The sequence below is a fragment of the Antechinus flavipes genome, chromosome 1 (assembly GCF_016432865.1).
Source record: "Antechinus flavipes isolate AdamAnt ecotype Samford, QLD, Australia chromosome 1, AdamAnt_v2, whole genome shotgun sequence".
NCBI lineage: Eukaryota > Metazoa > Chordata > Mammalia > Dasyuromorphia > Dasyuridae > Antechinus > Antechinus flavipes.
Genome location: NC_067398.1, coordinates 671,690,191 through 671,707,327, shown reverse-complemented (window position 1 = coordinate 671,707,327; position 17,137 = coordinate 671,690,191). Strand labels below are relative to the sequence as shown.

At 36.7% G+C, this 17,137-nt stretch overlaps 1 protein-coding gene across 1 annotated transcript in view; it reads left to right on the top strand.

Annotated features, from left to right (window-relative positions):
- TMPRSS9 (transmembrane serine protease 9) overlaps positions 1–17,137 on the top strand; it is a 56,441-nt gene that overhangs the window by 8,762 nt on the left and 30,542 nt on the right. The window contains 5 exon segments of the mRNA XM_051975763.1: positions 1,628–1,695; positions 2,211–2,386; positions 2,781–2,897; positions 7,888–8,001; positions 13,291–13,462. Coding sequence (XP_051831723.1) covers positions 1,628–1,695; positions 2,211–2,386; positions 2,781–2,897; positions 7,888–8,001; positions 13,291–13,462 — 647 coding nt within the window.

The following is a 17,137-nucleotide window of genomic DNA, read 5'->3' as shown; positions in this document are numbered from 1 at the left end:
TTCCAGTGAGAAGACAACCCTCGGCCTGAGCTGCCCATGTTCAGGATTGTGACTACAGCTCCTAGTGTATTTGCATCTGCTTCTTCATCATTTGTTCATTACCACAGAGCTTTGAGAGTAAAAATGGTTTCTTGATGTCTTTTGATTCATGTATAAATTGGATTTAAGTGAGACAGAGTTGCACTAAGTTATCAACCTCACTATATATTCTAAAGCCACCACTGTCCAGTGACAGGACAGAATCAAGATGGCGGGCAACAACTCAACATGTAGTATATGACCTTGTCCAGCCAAGCCCTAAATACTCCACTGCACTTCCTTCACCTGCCTTCACGGCCATTGAAACAAATTGTTCTCATTTACCCATTCTACCAGGGAAGTCTTTACATGATTGGGATAGACAGCTCTCTAATTCACCATAAAGGTTTCTAACTAGGGTAAGGTAAACCCTACAAAATTCTTATAAACTCTATCAGCCTTTTTCATTTGTTTGTTTGTTTTTAATGAGGCAATTGTGATTAAGTAACTTGCCCAGAGCCACATAGCTAGTAAGTGATAATGTCTAAAGCTGGATTTAAACTCAGATCATCCTGACTTCAGGGCCAGTACTCTATCCACTGTACCATCTGGCTACCCCAATTCTGCTAGTCTTAAAACAACATTTTAGGCACTTTTAAAAATTGACGTTTCCTGTTTTTTTTTATTATTAGAGTATCCCATGTATCCATCCCCCAGCTTTCCTTGAAAGCCATGCTCATGACAAATAGTATATTTTTAGAGAGGAAAAAAATCCTAGCATAACTGATCAATACAGTGAGAGAGTCTGAAAACTATGCAATGTGTAAAAGCAATTTATATTTAATGGTTTCTTCTTCTGATGTAGTTTAGACTTAGATCTCTGGGTTTCCTTCATCTCTAGAAGGTGCATCTGTGTGCATGAGCATATATGTATTTTTGTGTATTTGTGTTCTCTAGGTAGATTTATATATTATTCATGTAGTAAAGTTATATGTCTGAATTTTGTCTGTGAGAGAAGGCTTGTGTGTGTGTGGTATGTGTACATTACATAGAATTCTTAGAATTCACATTCATGCTACGTAGGAACACTTTTAGACACTTGGTGATTTTTTGGGTGAGGGATTTAACACATCATCTTGATTCTTGCTGCCTTTTCTATGTTTAGTTCTCTGGGAAAGGTCTTTCCCCTCCCATTTTTCCTTCTTCTTAGGGCAAAAAGCCTTTTGATTTAGGGTGCAGCAAAATATAGAAAAAAGAATGTCAGATTAGGAGGCAAGAGAATTGAATTCTGGTTCCAGCTTTGACCCTACCATGTTATAGGACTTCAGGCAAATCACTTCCCTCAATATCTTTATCTATATGAAGAAATAGACTGGACTAGATGGTATCTAAGTTTTATTCCAGCTTTCCTCTTCTATGTTCTAGTATTTAAAGACTCTTAGAAGAAAATAATGATGTCCCATAATTTCAAAAGAAACAGAAAATCTTCCCAGTACCTCTTCTATAGACTATATTCATCCATGATACTTCCTTACTAGAAGGGTGAAGATATAAAGCAAGCAGAAGGAAGTTGACGATCCTTACAATCTCCCCATTTGTTCTTTTGCAGTTTGTAAGTAGCTTTCAGAAGACAAAGCTAGAGGAGAGCTGTGTTGGCTGCACTGTGCTGAGTTACAGGTAAGTTTCCCCTTCCTTCCCTGCTCCTATTCCTCCTCTTTTGAGGTAATTCAAAGCTTCTTAAACTTTTTCCACTTGTAGCCCCTTTTTATTCAAAAATTTTTACATGACCCTGAGCATATATGTATATGAAAAACTACAAACCAAACATTTACTGAGAATAAAGCATAAAGAAATTTATTTTAAAACAATTCTTTGATATACATATAAATTTATCATTTATTGAAGATAAAAATAAATTTACACAATAATGAGATGAATGTGCTTGTTTATTTTTACATAAAGAACTAAATCTTGGTGAAATATTTGATAGCTTTTACTGTTGTCATATTTTTCATGATTCCCACATTCAGTTACATGACCATATATGAGGTCGCAACTCATAGTTTAAGAAGCTTTAGTGTATTAGGAAGGAAGAAGAAAACTTAGAAAACAACTAGAAAAAAGGACATATGGAAATTTGGCAATGTCCGCCTCTGTCTATTTGTTTCTGCTGCTTTTTTCTTTAACCTTAGGGATGGGAATTCCAGTGTTCTGGTCCGTTTCCGCCTACACTTTGTGTCTCAAACCCTCTGGTCTCTGACCCCTGGATTGGAGGAGGAAACGCTCCGGCAAGGTCTGAGCATGAGGTTCCGTGAGCACAGCATCCCCCTGCCCACCTATGGAACCATCTATTCTGCTGCACTCACAGGTGAGCCCTGATAGTGTAAGCCGAGAAGATGACAGGCCCAAGGAAAACTTCAGAAGCAAGAACACTCCTAAGGACTATGTTTTGTTTTGTTTTCAAGTGTAGCTTGTGGGGAGAGAGGGAAGAAGCAATTTTCTGATTTTTAAAAAAGGTTGCATTTAATTTCACTTTCAAAATCACCTCTCTCTTTGCCAAAAATAAAATAAAAGCTCTTACACACTCAAGAGAAACTTTTCTAGGCCTGGTATATTTGAGAGCAGGGCAACATCAGTGCAGCTGTGTTGTCAAGTAGTACCTGTAAATCTTCCAAGACCTCCCATTATATTCTGGAATTTCTGGGTTTTTTTTCCTTCCCTAGTTAAAGTCTTCCTTCCATTTCTGTGATCTCTATGACCATAAACCTACATCATGGTGTCAAGATGCATTTCATGGCTAATGCCTTTGGTTTTCTGCCTTCTCATTGTCATTGCAGGGAATAAGGAGCAGCTTGCCACAGAAATAGAGCTGAAGTCAGGTGAGCCTCTTTTTTGGGGGAGGAGCTCTTTGTTCTGGTGACAACTATTTCCTGTGGTTTTTCCATTTCTTCTTCCAAATGAGCAAATGGAACTCTGTTGCTGTTGTCATATCCAATTCTTTATGTTCCCATTTGGGGTTTTCTTGGCAAAGATACTGGTGTGGTTTTCCATTTTCTTTTCCAGTTCACTTTATAGGTGAGGAAGCACGCATTTAGGGTAGAATGACTTGCCCAGAGTCACAGAGCTATTAAGTATCTGGGGGCCAGATTTGAACTCTTGAAGATGAGTCTTCTTGACTCCAACACTGGCACTCTATTCACTGTGCCACTTAGCTGCCACTGAACAACTTAGAACTGGCCAGTGCCCCTCTTAGGATTATCAAATCACTGGGGAAATGGATTTGCCAGACTAGAAAAAGTAGGGTTAAGGTTAATTTAATAACCTTATGAGGTTAAATGAGAATTTACGAGAATAAATATAAAGTCTCATACTTAAGCCCAAAAAGTCAATTGCAAAGTCAATATTAAAGAAAATATAATTTAACAAGCATTTTTATAAAAAAGATATTAGGGGGTTTCCTGGACCAAAAACTCTGCATAAATCAACAAGATAACATGGCATTCAGAAAGTCTACCCTGATCTTAAACTGCATTAAAAGTGAGATAGAGACCAAGGCATGGAGGTGACAACACAAGAATGGCAGGGGTCTACTATGTGCCAAGCACAGTACTAAATAATGGCTTCAAAACTGATGTGTAGCCTTTCCTTAAAACTGGAGGACACTTTGTCTCCCAAGGCAGACTATTTCTATTTTGGACAGCTCTAATATTTAAGTTTGTTCTTTTCCTTGTGGTGCTTGCCTCTCTGTAAATTTTACCCATTGTTTCTGCCTTTGGGACTTGATAGAACTCTCATGTTCCCAAATTAAATATCCCCAGATTTTTTTTTTTTTTTTTTTTTGAGGCAATGACTTTGCCCAGGGTCACACAGCTGGGAAGTGTTAAGTGTCTGAGGTCAAATTTGAACTCAGGTCCTCCTGATTTTAGGGCTGGTTCTCGATCCACTGCACCACCTAGCTGCCCTTTATCCCCAGATTCTTTAAAAATCCTTATATGGGCAGGACTCCAAATCCCTTCACCATACCAGCTGAGTGTTCTCTATCTTGTCAATGTCCTTCCTAAAATGGCCCCCAGAATACAATGCAACAATCTTTTGGATCAAGGCAGAGAAAAGCAGGCTATCATCTTCCTAGTCCTAAACACCATGTCAACTCAGGCTGCTCTGATTCCATGTTGGGTTCAGTTCTGGGAGCCATGTTTTAGGAAGGATGTTGACAACATGGATGTCTTTGACAACCAATCTGGTGAAGCCTGTAGATTCTTTCCAATAGCTTAGAAAAGCTAATAGCTAATGCTTATATAGCACTTTAAGATGTACCTATTGCTTTGCAAATATTATCTCATTTTTAGAATAATATGGTTTTAAAATTTAAAATTGAAGGAAATATTAATTTCAGTAATTATTTTTAATTCAGTAATTAAAAAAATAAAAAGATGTAATTTTTCCCATCCAACTTCAGATATCCCCCCAAAAATCCATCCATGAACTATAAACCTTAGGTCCAAAAGAACCCCTAAGTTTTTACACCTTACCCCCATATATTCGGCAATCAACATGATCCTCCTTGCTATTTCTTCCACACAACAGTCCTCCCAACTCTGGGGCATTTTTACTGTCTCCCAAACTTGGAATTTTCTCCATCCTCATCTCTCCCTCTTGGCTTCCTTCAAGTCTTAGCTAAAATTCCATCTTCTGCAACAAGTCTTTTCCAATCCCCCTTATTTTAGTGCCTTCCCTCTGTTAATTATCTCCAGTTTATTCTGTGGCTTGATCATCTATAGTTGTTTACATGTTGTGTTCCTCATTAAAGTGTGAATTTTTTTTTTAAAACAAAGACTATTTTTGCTTTTTCTTTGTATCTCAAGTACTTAGCATAGTTCTTGGTACATTGTGCTTAATAAAGGCTTGTAGACTGATTGATTCAGAGTTTTAGGATGTGTTTAGGGATGGAGAGGAGTTTATAATGTTCAAGTATGAGTTAAAGAAGTTAGGAATGTTTATTTTGTGGAAGAGAAGATTTAGGAGAACGAGACAACTGCCTTCAGGTATCTGAGATTATCATATGAAATAGAAATCAGACTGTTCTAAGTTCCAAAGTGATGGATTTATAATAGAATTTTATAGGATATATATATATATAATTATATAGGATTTATATAGAAGCTAAATTTCCTAACTCTGAAGCTATTCAGACATGGAATGGGATGTCCTGGGAAGGAAAGGATTTCACATCACTAGAGATTTTCAAGTGGAGAGGCTGGAGGATTACTTCTCAAGGATGTTTTAAGATTCTTCTTCAGCTCTCTGAGCTCCTTTCCAACACTATATTCCACAGTAATGGATATTAATAAAAACAAAATTTTATTTTTATACTAATGTATTAAAAAAAACAAACCAACCTTTGTTTCTTTCTTAGGAAGTGAATGAATAGATACCTAAAAAGTCACACCAGGTCCAGCAGAATAATAACTAAATGAAGACTTAGGCAATGAGGTTAAAATGAAAGAAGTAATCTTAGAGACTAACATGACATTAGCATCATCATGCCAGCCTTACATGGGCACTACCAGCTCCCCACCTGAAGGCTAAGGGCACTGCCTCTGGTTTAGAGAGAAGGCCCTAGGATGTCTTCTGCCTCAGTTTATTGTGCCCAGTGGATTTGCAGATCTAGGTACATCTAAGAGTATATGGTGTGGAAAAATGGACGTTTAAACACAGCCCTTCAAGTAAGCTATAACATTGCCTTTGGGAAATGAAATGCACTCAGATGTTGTGGTGTATAACATGACTATATACAACTCACATGTATCTTGGAAAGGATAGAAATTTTTTGAGACCTGAAGAACTTGGTAATTTTTCATTTTTGTGTCCCCAGCTGCATTTCATATATTTGTTGAATTTAACTGAATTGAATTAGCTAGGCTGGAGTTGTATAACAATCAATCAATAAACATTTGTTAAATGCCTACTATATGCCATAACCACTCCATATCTTGCCAAGAAAACCTCAAAAGAAGTCACAAAAAATTAGATATGACACAACAATGACTAAAGAACAATAACATATGCCAAGCAGCAGCTACATGGTATAGTGGAATAGAGCACCTAGCCTGGGATCAGGAAGAACTGAGTTCAAACTCAACTTTAGGCTCATAGTAGCTGTATGACCCTAGATAAGTCACTTAACTTTGCCTCAGTTTCCTCATCTGTAGAATGGATTGGTGAAGGAAATGGAAAACCACTCCAGCACCCTTGCCGAGAAAACTCCAAATTGGGTCACAGACACAATAGAACAACAGTAATGACAGCAATTATCCCAGGTACCATTCTGAGCATAGTCCCTGCCTTCAGGGAGCTCACAGGCTAATGAAGGGGAAGAATATGCAATAACTCTGTACAAACAAGCTACATACAAGATAAACTGAAAATAATCAACAGAGTAAAATGACTAACATTAAGAAGGACTGGGAAAGGTTTCTTGTAGAAACAAGTTTTAGCTGGGAAGGAAGCCAGGGAAGCCAAGAAGTTGGAAATGAGGAGGGAAAGAATTCCAAGCATGGGGGGCAGCCAATGAGTATGTCCAAAGTTAGAAGACAGACTATCTGATCTGAGGAATTGCAAGAACAGTGTCCTTGTAGCCAAGGGTACGTTGGGAGGGGAAAAGCATTTAATGTATGAAGACTGGAAAACTGGTGGTGAATAGGTTTCTTATTTGGCTATTTCTTACAATCTGCCAGAAAGCTTTTGGAAACTGACCTTCATGCTCTCATAAGACATCAGTGCAGGATTTTAATGGGGAAGCAATAAGTTATCTCAGCAACAGCTAAAAAGAAGCAAAAAGACAAAAAGATGGCAAGAACATTCCGTGTCCTTTAGGGTTCTAGGTTCAGGAGGCCCTCAGTATTTAAGTTCCATGGAATAAAAAGCTCTAGGATGTCTAATCACACATTTTTAATTCAATCCAACAAATACTTCTTATGCTATTGTGTGCATAGCAATTTGCTAAGTCCTGGAGATAAAAGACAAATTAGTCTTTGCACTGAGAAAATTTAAGAATATGCAAGAAGATATGGCCTATTTACTGAAAAGTAAATACAAAGTATTTGAGAAAGAATAGAATTAACAGAGTCTGGAACTGCTTCTTGTAGGAAGTGACATCAGAATGAGCCTTGAAAGACCCTAGAGCATTCTAAAAAGGGGCAGTGAGGAGGGAAGGAGTGCACGCAGATATGAGACACAGCCTGTGCAAAAATATAGAGGTGGGAAACAGGGCCAAGTTTAGGAAATAGCAAGTAGTCTATTTTGGCTGGAATATAAGGGTGCATGAAAGGGAATAATGCAAAGTAAGGTAGGTTGGAGACAAATTGGGGAGGACTCTAAATGTCAAAGAGGAATTTGTAGTTCCTATAGCAGAAGATTAAGGAACAGGGGAGTGACATAGTCAGGTGTGTACTGTAGGAAGATGATTTTGGCAGACATGTAGAAGGTGGACAGAAGAAAGGAGAATAGTCAATCAATCAACAGCTATTTCTTAATTATCATCTACTATATTCCAGGCAATTTGCAAGGCAATGAGGATGCAAGTACAAAGAATGAGAAGATCCTTGCCCCCAGGATCTTATATTCCAATGAGGGAATAAGTGCACATACAGCAAAAAGCTAAAGTGAGTTAATGCGCACACAGTAATGAAATTCAAGGCAGTTGGGGGGGCAGCTGGGGCAAAGGAGTCAGACTGGGCTCCAGGACAAGATGGCACCTGAGCTGTTTCCTACAGGGAGAGAGAGGCCCTAGGGGACAGGGAACTTTGTAGGCCTGGATGACATACCAGTGATGAAAGGAAATGAGATTGGGTTCTTCTCCATTCCCAGGGCACTGTCCAGGGAATGCATTCACCTGCCAGAGTAACCAGTGTGTGTCCAAAGTGAATCCCGAATGTGACGGCAAAGTGGACTGCTCCGATGGTTCTGATGAAGCTCACTGCGGTGAGTTGATGCCCACTGCCTTTTTTCCTAATAGGGGGATTAGTAGGGGAGGAGGCCACAGTTTCAGGGCTTTTTTTGATAAACAGCTTGGGTCCCCACATCCCACTCCAGGAGATATTCTGGTCTGGAACAAGGGAAAGGTCAGCTAAGCCCATGGAGAAATGGTGAGGACATGGGGAGGGAAAAGATTGGAGTTCGGGTCAGTCTTGGGTGTCCAGATGTCACAATCAGCTGCATAAAGCTGATATTTGGAGTTGGAGAAAATATCAACAGCTCCTGCTCTCTCAGAGCTCATGTTCTAATGGGGAAACAACATGTAAATAGATAAGATAACCTGAGAGAAAAGTAGATAGGAGGAATTGGGAAAGGCCCACTGCAATGAAGACTTAAGGAAGAGAAAAGGAACTAAAATTTAACCTTAGGAAATATCTCCATATAATAATAATAATAAGTACCATATACATTGTACTTATTGCAAAACACTGCAAATGGTATTTCATTTGAGTCTCACCACAACTCTTAGAGGGAATGTTATGTTCCAGAGTCTGGATTCATATGTAATGCCAGAGAAACTGAGGCAAGACAGAGATTGTTTTTTAATCTTTTTAAAGTGAAGAATTTTAGACTAGCTGAGTTTGGGGCTAGCCGGCTGTATGGGACTCTTATCCAAAGCATTCAGCTGAGAGCAACTTAAATAATTACAATTATTTAAGGCAGAGAACTTAAATAATTACAATCTTAATAGGGGAAACAAAGGCAGCAAAAGGGGGTGAGGACACTAGGTGAGTGGACAAGCCATAGTTCCAGGAAAGGATCATAACTTAGTCCTGACAGGATAAGAGTCAAGATAAAAAGGTCAAGGGCAGGAGACAGTCAGGCGAGTGACAATACTCAAAAGGAAGGGGAATTATCCCAGCAAGGACTGAGATAAGGCACCTAGAGTTTTATGATTCAATAGAATGTAAAGTTGGCCAGAGCTTTAAGGTTGGGTTTTTTTTTCTGACTCAATTTCTCCTAGTCCCAATGACAAGGAAAAGGGGAGGAGGCTTTAATAATTTTATTCAGGGCATTACATATAGTCAGTTTGAAAGAATTCAGAGATTCTCTTAAAGTTACAAAAGACTTTATTAACACAAAAGTGAAACAGGCTAAATTCTCTGAATGGAATCTAATAAAAGTCTGAGAGAGTTTTATATACTGAAATGTTGGGCTTCATTCAGCAGTCTAATAGAAGTTCCTAATGAGGAACCTAGTCTACAAGTGGGAAAGAAGGAAGAAATCAAAATGTGTCTTTTAGCAAAGTATTGTTACTCAAGTAAGAAGATAAGAAGTCTGGATGAGAATTTTACTGAAGACATTTGGAGCAACAGATAAGAGGTTATTGTTCTGATTCCTCAGGCAGGCAGTTCTCCATAGACCCTGGGTTTTGACCCATCAGAAGAGACTATTATTATCCCCATTTTATGGATGAGAAATTTGAGATAGATTGAGGTTAAATGACTTCTGCAGGATCACATAAATAGTGAGTGTCTGAGCTAAGATCTGAATTAGGTCTTCCTGACAGACTCAGAATTCTAACCATGGTATCTGCAAAGAGTAAGAAAAGAGACTCTTAGCATGGCCAGACTATTGGCCCATGGACTTAGTCATGATAGTGGTTCATATTGAAACACTGGAGGACTAGATTCAATTTTCATTTCTGTCACCTAGCAGCTGTGTGGGCTTGGACAAATCACTTAGAGCAGTTTCTTCAACTATGGATCATAATCCCATATGGAGTCATGTCACTGAATGTGGTGGGGAGGTCATGAAAAGTTTGGCAATAATAAAAGATATCAAATATTCCACCAAGATTTCATTCTTTATGTAAAATAAACAAGCACATTCATCTCATTAGTGTGCAAATTTGCTTTCATTGTGTTTAATAAGTGATAAAATTATATGTATACCAAAGAATTGCTTTAAAATAAATTTCCTTATGATTTATTATCAGTAAATACTTGATTTGTATAATTTTTTCATATATTTATATACCAGGATCATATGAAAATTTCTCAGGTGAGAAGAGGTCACAAACAGAAAAATTTTAAGAAACCCTGACTTAGGAGAACTTGGTTAGAGCTGAAAGAGACTACAGGCCAATCAGCAATCAATCAGCATTTAGTCAGCAACTATTACAAAGATAAGACAAAAATGAAAGAATCTCTATTCTGAAAGAGCTTACATTCTAATGGGGGAGACAAAAAGTAATCATAAAATAAAATCAGTTATCATATACATTTTCCAAAAGTCTTAGTGCAGTTTTAAGCTGTTCAAGCCTAAAATTGCACTAAGAATTTGGAGACACTTTGTGTATGAATTTACAAATAAATGTGATATAAAAATATACCCTTAACAAATACAAAGTAGCTAAATATATAGTTACATATAAATGTTATATAAAATATACACTTAATGAAAACAAAGTATCTAGATAAAAGTGTATAAAATTATAAAATAAATGCTATATAAAATATAAATACAAAATAGCTAGATGCAAGTACGTAAATTTATAAATAAAATGTCACCTAAAATAAACACTTAATATAAAGTTGCTAGATACAAGTATATAAAGTTATAAATAAATGGTATATAAAAATACACTTAATAAATACAAAATATCTAGATAAAATATATAAAATTATAAAATAAATGCCATATAAAATAGAAGTACAAACTAGCTAGATGCAAGTATATAAATTTATAAATCAATGTCACATAAAACATATACTTAATCAACACAAAGTAGCTAAATACAAGTATATAAAGTTATAAAAGAAATGCTATATACAATATATTTAATAAATACAAAGTAGCTAGATAAAAGTACATAAAATTGTAAAATAAGTGCTATATAAAATATAAATTCAAAATAGCTAGATACAAGTATATAAATGTCACCTAAAATATATACTTAATACAAAGTAGCTAGATACAAGTATATAAAGTTATAAATTAAATGCTAAATAAAATATACATTTATTCAATACAAAGTAATTAGATACAAGTATATAAAGTTATAAATGTTATATAAAATATATACTTAATAAATATAAAGTAGCTAGATACAAGTATATAAAGTTATAAATAAATGTTATATAAAATATACTTAATACATATAAAGTAGCTAGATACAAATATAAATAAATGTCACATTAAAATATGCAATTAATAAATACAAAATATTTAAATGAAAGATATTTTACAAATGAGTTAAAGGATTGAAGAGACTTGCTTAAGGCCATATAGAGAGTAAGTGGCAAAACTGAGACTAAATACAGGTTTCTGCCTCCAAATCCTGGGCTTTTTACACCTCTTTCTCAGTTTTTTTCATCTGTACAATAGGAATAATAATGCTGTACTATCTACCTCACAGAGCTTTTGTGAGCAAAGTGCTATCAACGTGGAAGAGATTATTAAATCTCACAGAAACACAGGGCACCAGTGTAGAATATATATTGGTGAGCATACATTTGGCATTTGAACAATAAGGTCAGTCCAACAGAGTTGTGCTCCCTGCAGTAGAGTTGGAATACTCAGTAGTTTAGCTCGAGAAAGGATCTCAGTGTCTGGTATCTTATTTTTGTGATCTTCAGAATCTTCCTAAGACAATTCAAATGTAAACAATTCAGTGTCCTGGCATGGCGCTGGTAGACTGTCCAAGTTTCATAAGCATGTAACAATGAGGTCAGCACAACAGCTCTATAGACCTTCAGTTTAGTAGTCAGTCTAAGCTCTCTAAGCTTCAAGGCCCTCTTAGATTGTGATCTGCATCAGTGAAGGGAGTTCTCACACCGAGAGAAGAAGAAGAAGAAGAAGAAGAAGAAGAAGAAGAAGAAGAAAAAGAAGAAGAAGAAGAACAACAACAACAACAACAACAACAACAACAACAACAACAACAACAACAACAACAAAAAACAACAAGAACAAGAACAACAAGAACAAGAACAAGAACAACAAGAAGAAGGAAGAAGAAGAAGAAGGAAAGAAAGTAGAAGAAAGAAGGAAAGAAGAAGAAGAAGACGACGAAGAGGGCATGCAAAAAAAAAGGCATCCAGAAAAAGAATTATGGACATTGAATGTAAATGAACACATGTTATGTTCTTTTTCTGTTCTGTTTTTTTTCCTCTCTCATGGTTTTTCCATTTTGTTTTGATTTTTCTCTCCCAACAAGATTCACAAAGCAATGTGTATTAAAAAATAAACAAAGGAAATAGAAAGGAATAGTAACTAATGTACATGAGGAAGGATTGGTATGAAGGAGGAAGCACACTTCTCCCTCCAAAACCAGGGAAATGGAATGAGGATAGAGGTAGAGACAAAGATACGCTTGAGGTAAAGAGGAGCCCAGTAGAGGATGGAATTCATACAACTGGCCATGGGTTTTATGTAAATGCTTCTCATGTTTATGTTGAAATGTAATAAGGATAAATCTAAATTCAAGCTTGCATTTAGAAAATAAGACTTCATACATTGTATAAGATGAGGGAGGGATGGTTAAGAGAATAACTGGTCTGAAAAACATTGAGTTTTAGTGGACACAAATTTAACAGGCATCAACAATGTGACATAGCAGCCAAAACAACGACAAATGTATGTTGCAATGAGGGGTAAAACTTAAGGAGGCAATAGTCCCACTATGTTCTACTTGAGGCCTCAAGGTCACATAGATAGTAAATGGCAAGGCTGAGATTCAAATCCAACTTCTGTGCTTTTCACACTGTGTACCCTATATGGGTTTGTCCCATTTGACCTTGGGGGCAGAACTAGAAATAATGGGCAAAAGCTGAAAAGAGACAGATCTAGACTGGATCTCAGGGGAAACTCCCACACACTTAGAACTATCCAAAGGTGAAAGAGCCTGCCTTGGAGAGAGCGGGTTTCCCTCACTAAAGGTCTTCAAGTAGAGAATAGATAATCACTTCTCAGCTATGGACTCATGGGGATTCTTTTGGGGGTGGCTTGAACTCAGACAAGAAGGTCCTTTCCAATTTTACCATTTTGTGATTCTGTGATTCTCATGGACAAATGGGTCAAATATTAGGACATTTGAGTTGAGTTCTTCACACAGAAACTAGACTATTTGGGGAGGTCATTTTCTTCTCAGAGATGAATTGCACAACATGGTCTCTAACATCTCTTCCAAATCTTTGATTTTGTGGGATCTTCCCAATAACAGGTTATCTCAGTAACAGGGTATTTCAATAACAGATTCTTGATGATGAAAGTCCAAGGTACTGTCTCTTTTAGAGTGTGGAGGCCGGCCTGCCTTGAAATCAGCCAACAGGATTGTAGGAGGAATGGAGGCTGCCAGAGGAGAGTTTCCATGGCAAGTCAGTCTTCGAGAAAACAATGAACACTTTTGTGGGGCAGCCATCCTCAGTGCCAAATGGCTGGTATCTGCAGCTCACTGCTTCAATGAGTAAGTTCTCTAATCATCACCAGTTCCTCATCTATCCGTCTCACCTCATCTATCCATCTCTCAAATGGGCCATTCTGGCTGCCATGTCCCACTAAAGGCAAGCTGAAAAAAATTTCTCTTTACCATATTGAATCAAGGTGTGGCACTAGAAGATGGGGAGGTAGTGAGGAAGAAGCACTGACTTTATAATCAAATGATATAGATTCAGATTCCAATGGTTAATTTCTAGGTATGAGACCTTGTCTCATCTGCAAAATGGGATTTCTGAATTAGATAATCTTTACAGACCCTTCTTCCAATAACACTCTGTGAATAATGTGTTTATTGTATTGCCTTACAGTGTGTAGTCTGTCCCATATGGCTTCTGTATTGTTTTTTTTTCCTTGTTTTCTCTTTATTTTATTATAGCTTTTTATATACAAAACATATGCATGGGTAATTTTTCAACATTGACGCTTGCAAAACCTTCTGTTCCAACTTTTCCCCTCCTTCCTCCCACCCCCTCCCCTAGATGGCAAGTAGTCCCATACATGTTAAATATGTTAAAGTACATGTTAAATACAATATATGTATACATATTTATACAGTTTTCTTGCTGCACAAGAAAGATTGGATTTAATAAATGGTCAAAGGATATGAACAGACAATTCTCAGATGAAGAAATTGAAACTATTTCTAGCCATATGAAAATATGCTCCAAATCATTATTAATCAGAGAAATGCAAATTAAGACAATTCTGAGATACCACTTCACACCTGTCAGATTGGCTAGAATGACAGGGAAAGATGATGCAGAATGTTGGAGGGGATGTGGGAAAACAGAGACACTGATACATTGTTGGTGGAATTGTGAACACATCCAGCCATTCTGGAGAGCGATTTGGAACTATGCTCAAAAAGTTATCAAACGGTGCATACCCTTTGATCCAGCAGTGTTTCTACTGGACTTATACCCCAAAGAGATACTAAAGAAGGGAAAGGGACCTGTATGTGCCAAAATGTTTGTGGCAGCCCTGTTTGTAGTGGCTAGAAACTGGAAAATGGATGGATGCCCATCAATTGGAGAATGGTTGAGTAAATTGTGGTATATGAACGTTATGGAATATTATTGTTCTGTAAGAAATGACCAGCAGGATGAATACAGAGAGGATTGGAGAGACTTACATGAACTGATGCTAAGTGAAATGAGCAGCACCAGGAGATCATTATATACCTCAACAAGGATACCGTTTGAGGATGTATTCTGATGGAAGTGGATTTCTTTGACAAAGACATCTAACTCAGTTTCAATGGATCAAGGACGGACAGAAGCAGTTATACCCAAAGAAAGAACACTGGGAAATGAATATAAACTGCTTGCATTTTTGTTTTTCTTCCCGGGTTATTTTTACCTTCTGAATCCAATTCTTCCTGTACAACAAGAGGACTGTTTGGTTCTGCACACATATATTGTATCTAGGATATACGTAACCTATTCAACATGTAAAGGATTACTTGCCATCTGAGGGAGGGGGTAGGGGGAGAGAGGGGAAAAATCGGAACAGAAGTAAGTGCAAGGGATAATGTTGTAAAAAATTACCCTGGCATGGATTCTGTCAATAAAAAGTTATTAAAAAAAAAAAAAAGAAGAAGAAAGAAAGAAAGATTGGATTTAGAAAGAAGGTAAAAATAACCTGAGAAATTGTTTGTTTGCCTGAAAATGCAGGCGAACAATAACAGAAAGAGTGGAAATGTTATGTTGTGATTCACACTCATTTCCCAGAATTCTTTCACTGGGTGTAGCTGGTTCTGCTCATTACTGATCAATTAGGACTGAATTGGATCCTCTCATTGCTGAAGATTGGCTTCTGTATTGTAGTGTACGAGAGTGAATATCCCATAGAATCAGAAGAACAGGGTTTGACTTTTGGTTCTGTCACTTACAACATGTATGACCTAAAGAGGTAGTATGGTAGAGTGGGAATTGGCTTAGTTCTACATTCAGAAGATCTGAGTTTGAAACTTATCTCCTCTACTTTCTAGCTCTGGGACCAAAGGTAAGTATGAGACGCTCTGATCCTGTTTTCCCACATGTAAAAATAGGGATTCAAATTCAACAAACATTTAGCAGAAAGTATGTGAAAGAAGTATAATAAGGTGTAGACAAGCATAATTTCTACTTTTAAGGAGCTTATAATAATGTCGAAAGATAACAATACTTGTATTACTTACTCAAAGTATTCTATATACCTTATAGCACATGTACATTGTGATCATTATTATTGCTGTTTTTGCTCTTATTATTAGGCCTCTCTGAGTTTCTATTTCCCCACTTGTGAAATGAAGATCATAACGCTTATAATATAATGCTTATAAACTCACAGAGTTTGCTGTGACAATGCAAATCTTATTTGATAAATCTTAAAGTTATATAAAAGCTATCATTATAAATGTTATTTTATTAATTTTTGTTATTTCCCCCTCCATTGTTTCTCTGTTTTTTGAGGCAATATAGTAGCCTAGTAATGGTGAATATTTGTTTAAAGGGTTTTGTCAAGAGATCCAACTAAAGTCATTCTGAGGTTATATAAGAATGAAAACAAAAGGATAACATACAAAAGAAAAATGGAAAAGATCTGCAAAGATTTTACTTAATATCAATCTGTTTATAGGTACAATTGGGTTTCACCTTAAGTCATTACATTAAACTCTAACATTAGAATCCTAGACATGCTTTATGAGATAAGTAGAAATAGCAGCAGAACAAAGATAGGAAAAGCAGCCAGATTCTACCAAGTATACATAGAAGAGATCCATCCATGTTGGAGGTATTGCAATTGTGAGGAGGGTATCCATAGACTGATTTGGGGAAGGGGAGGCTATCAAAGACATGAAAAAAGTCTCTTACTTCCTAATATTCCCCAAAAGCACTTGGTACAATACCAACAAATACTCATAAAGATTTTGAAAATATATATCTACACTCATCTACACACAAATTAATGAGGGTATTTATAAAAAATAGACTTTCACAAGGGATATTCTATAATCATTATATCTTTGCCATTTTTCAACTGACTAAGAGATGGAGAGGAATGCAATAGCCCACTATACTTATTGTTCATTGATTATGAAAAAGCTTTTGATTTGGAGAAATAACTAATTTAAAGGGTTTCCTCCAACAAGGCATCTACCTTCCTTACATAAAAATCACTCAAGATTCTTTAAAAGATGGAATAGAAATAATTGTTCAAAAAAATCTCACCATAAACATTAACTAAAATATAAAATGGGTCACTAGACAGCGACATAATGCCTAGTGCCAGGCCTGGAGTCAGGAAGACTTATCTTCTGGAGTTCAAATACAACCTCAGACACTTACTATGTGACCTTGAACTAGTCACTTCACACTATTTGCCTCAGTTCCTCATCTGTAAAATAAACTAGAAATGGAATTGAAAAACCACCCCAATTTCTTTGCCCAAAAAACTCCAAAAGGGGGTCACAAAGAGCCACACAGCTGAACAATAACAAAAACACAAAACAGGAGATGCAAGCTCACTAGGAGCGTTCATTGCACTTGGAGGAAATCCAGGGTAGAATCCAGGGTAGACATCTGAGATGTCTTTGTCACTTGTAGATAGGGAAGTCAACTAGATGTTCCTGCTATAGATGGCATATTCATTGTATCAAACC